General features: G+C 37.7%; 1 protein-coding gene across 8 annotated transcripts in view; it reads left to right on the top strand.

Moving 5' to 3' along the window:
- The first annotated feature begins 467 nt into the window (after positions 1-467).
- The window catches only part of usp25 (ubiquitin specific peptidase 25), a 58,064-nt gene continuing 55,996 nt past the window's right edge, over positions 468-2,535 (top strand). For all 8 annotated transcript variants that reach the window (XM_086226444.1, XM_086226442.1, XM_086226441.1 and 5 more), the window contains exon 1: positions 468-703. In XM_086226444.1, coding sequence (XP_086082570.1) covers positions 662-703 — 42 coding nt within the window. In that variant the 5' untranslated portion in view covers positions 468-661. The remainder of the gene's footprint in view (positions 704-2,535) is intronic.

Below are 2,535 nucleotides of genomic sequence, written 5' to 3'. Positions count from 1 at the left end.
TAAATAAAATGTCCACCTCCTCCTATGAATGTGCAATCAAAATAGATTCCAGCCTGTCCAAATATCAGAAGTTGTTCCATGATTTTGCTTTTAAAGTATAGGAACATGACTTCTCTCTTGAAATGGGATTGTTTCTCCATTTTATTTCATCATCTAAAGTTGAATAAACAACCCAAGATATTATTGTATTAATAAAATAAATCAGACACTATGTCTTTTTTAATCTACAGACATGAAATATTCTGAACTACTTCTGTCGTAAATTCTTCCTTGATAATTTTTTGCTAAGCGTATTTGATGAATTACAAATAAATCTTATTTAACGGTGTTGCTGAGTCAAAAGGTTTCCTTGAATTAGTATTTTTCTCTCTCTCGAACTTTATTTAATATTTTTTTTGTCTGTGACTATTTACATGAATCTGGTCCCTGACGTAACATAGCAATTTACACACAGGCATGAGTAAACGATACCAGATCGCAACCAAGGAGCAGCAATGTTTTTATGCCTGCTGCGCTAGACACTCAACGATGGCGCCCGTAATGTCGCCGATTAAGGAGAATACACTGTAGTATCGCATTTTAAACCGATTTAGTTACAACTATCTTTGCGTTTTGGTACTCGTGATTTCAACCTAAAAAAACATTTATCATTGAACCGGCCATGACCGTGGAGCAGAATGTCCTCCAGCAGCACTCTCAGAAGGTAAGCCTGAAGAAGCAGCTAACTTGGTGGTTAGCTAACTTTAGCCGAACTGCAATGCTACATAGTTTGGAGCTGAACGTATTCACAGTTAGTTTGCTAATCTTCTTGGTGAGTATTTGAACGATTCATTGCTGTTTTGCAAGGGTTTTGGGCCACATGGCAAGTAACTTGCAGACAGTTTTATTTTAGGGAGGCCTAATGATATTGTAACGAAACACGTTATCCAGTATTTTCCTGGTTAGCTGTTAGCATACCACACGACGTAAACTTTAGGTAAGCCTTAGCGTTGTCAGTGTTTCAACGAAAATTACAATTTGTATACACTAATGTGGAAGAGAGTTGGATTGGAAAGGCCGGCTAGCATCCTCGGCTATCTTTGTCGTCAGTGGGATGAATCCACGCCAAGTGGCATTGACAGATTTAACGAAAATATTGCTAACGTCATTCAACGTTGCAATTTGCGGAACGCTTTCATGCTTTGGGTTATCACCAACCATGAAGTTTACTTTAAAGGAATGTATTGCAAGTGATGGGTCCTGGGTTTGTCACGTTGTAGCAATGTGATAGCTTTGTTTACAAAGCATGGCCAGCGGCGAAGGAAGCTAGAGACAGAAAGCCAAGTATGTGATGGTTCATCTCTGTGGAGGTAGATTACAAGGTTCCAGCTGCTCATATCATTTGCCCAAAGGGGATTAAGGATTGATGTCATTGCCTTGGTTCTGAGTTATGAGAATTATACTCTGACCACCAGAGCAGTACGGGATAGCTTTGTTACGTTATATAACGACTTAACTGTTGCTAAAACTTCATGTTGGTCGGATGTTAAAAAACTAGGTCAGATGTTATCCCTGTTAGCTGTAATGAAATAACAAAAAATATTTTAGCAAAATAGTTATATAATCCTGTTTGCAGCGCCACATGCCATTTAATATCTTTACTTTGCAGCAGAGGGCTACTTTGTAAAACCAAGTAACCAACATGATTAATAATCACAGAAAAGTAGTATAAGATGATGGATATGTGACGGAGTTTGGCAGGGTTAGTCTGCCCAAATGAATACTCTGGTGTCAGCTGATGACTAAAATGGGGGATGTAACCCAACCCAACCCAATCCTAAATATGCATTCTCCCCTTTCAGAGGGACAAATGAAAAACTGACAATAACATACATTACAAAGTTGTAAAGGGCATAGAGGGCACCATAGAGTACTGAAGTTATCATTTGGGCTTAAATCTGAAATTTTGAAATTCAGCTTGGAAAGATGTGCTGAAATCATGTGGATGAATTGTTTCTAAGAATGTAATTGGATTACCAATTCCTAATGTTCAAAATATTGGGATATTTTGATTAAAATGGAATACTCTGTAAAATGAAATATTTTGATGATTTAAGATTGGACAATTATTGTTTGTGACTCAAATACTAGAGCATAAAAAGCATTACAATTCTTTTTTTCCAGTATATTTTTACAATGTAAATACCACGAGACCAAGCTGCAAACAGGGCAACATGAGCCCTATCATCCTCTCTGTGACATGATGGCAGGCAGATTCTGCACAGGGTTTTTACAGTGTAAATACCATAATACTAAGCTGCAAACAGAACAGCATGAATTGTGACTGGTTGTGTCTGATTCTGAACCGGTTAATTGTTGTGGTACTTGGCTTTGCAGGGAATAACAGTGAGTCAATTTTTGACGCAGGCTATGTAAATTTGCACAGAGCAAATTTAGCCAGACAGGAAATCTTCCCACAAAAGGCAAAGTATATCCAGTTAATTTTCAAGATAAAACCTCGCATGCAGGCTCCTTATCACAAAAACAGACTTGTAA

Source organism: Aulostomus chinensis, chromosome 15, assembly GCF_037954235.1.
Source record: "Aulostomus chinensis isolate RoL2024-O1b breed Wild chromosome 15, RoL_Achi_v1.0, whole genome shotgun sequence".
Classification (NCBI taxonomy): Eukaryota; Metazoa; Chordata; class Actinopteri; order Syngnathiformes; family Aulostomidae; genus Aulostomus; species Aulostomus chinensis.
This window is presented reverse-complemented; position numbering and strand designations above follow the sequence as displayed.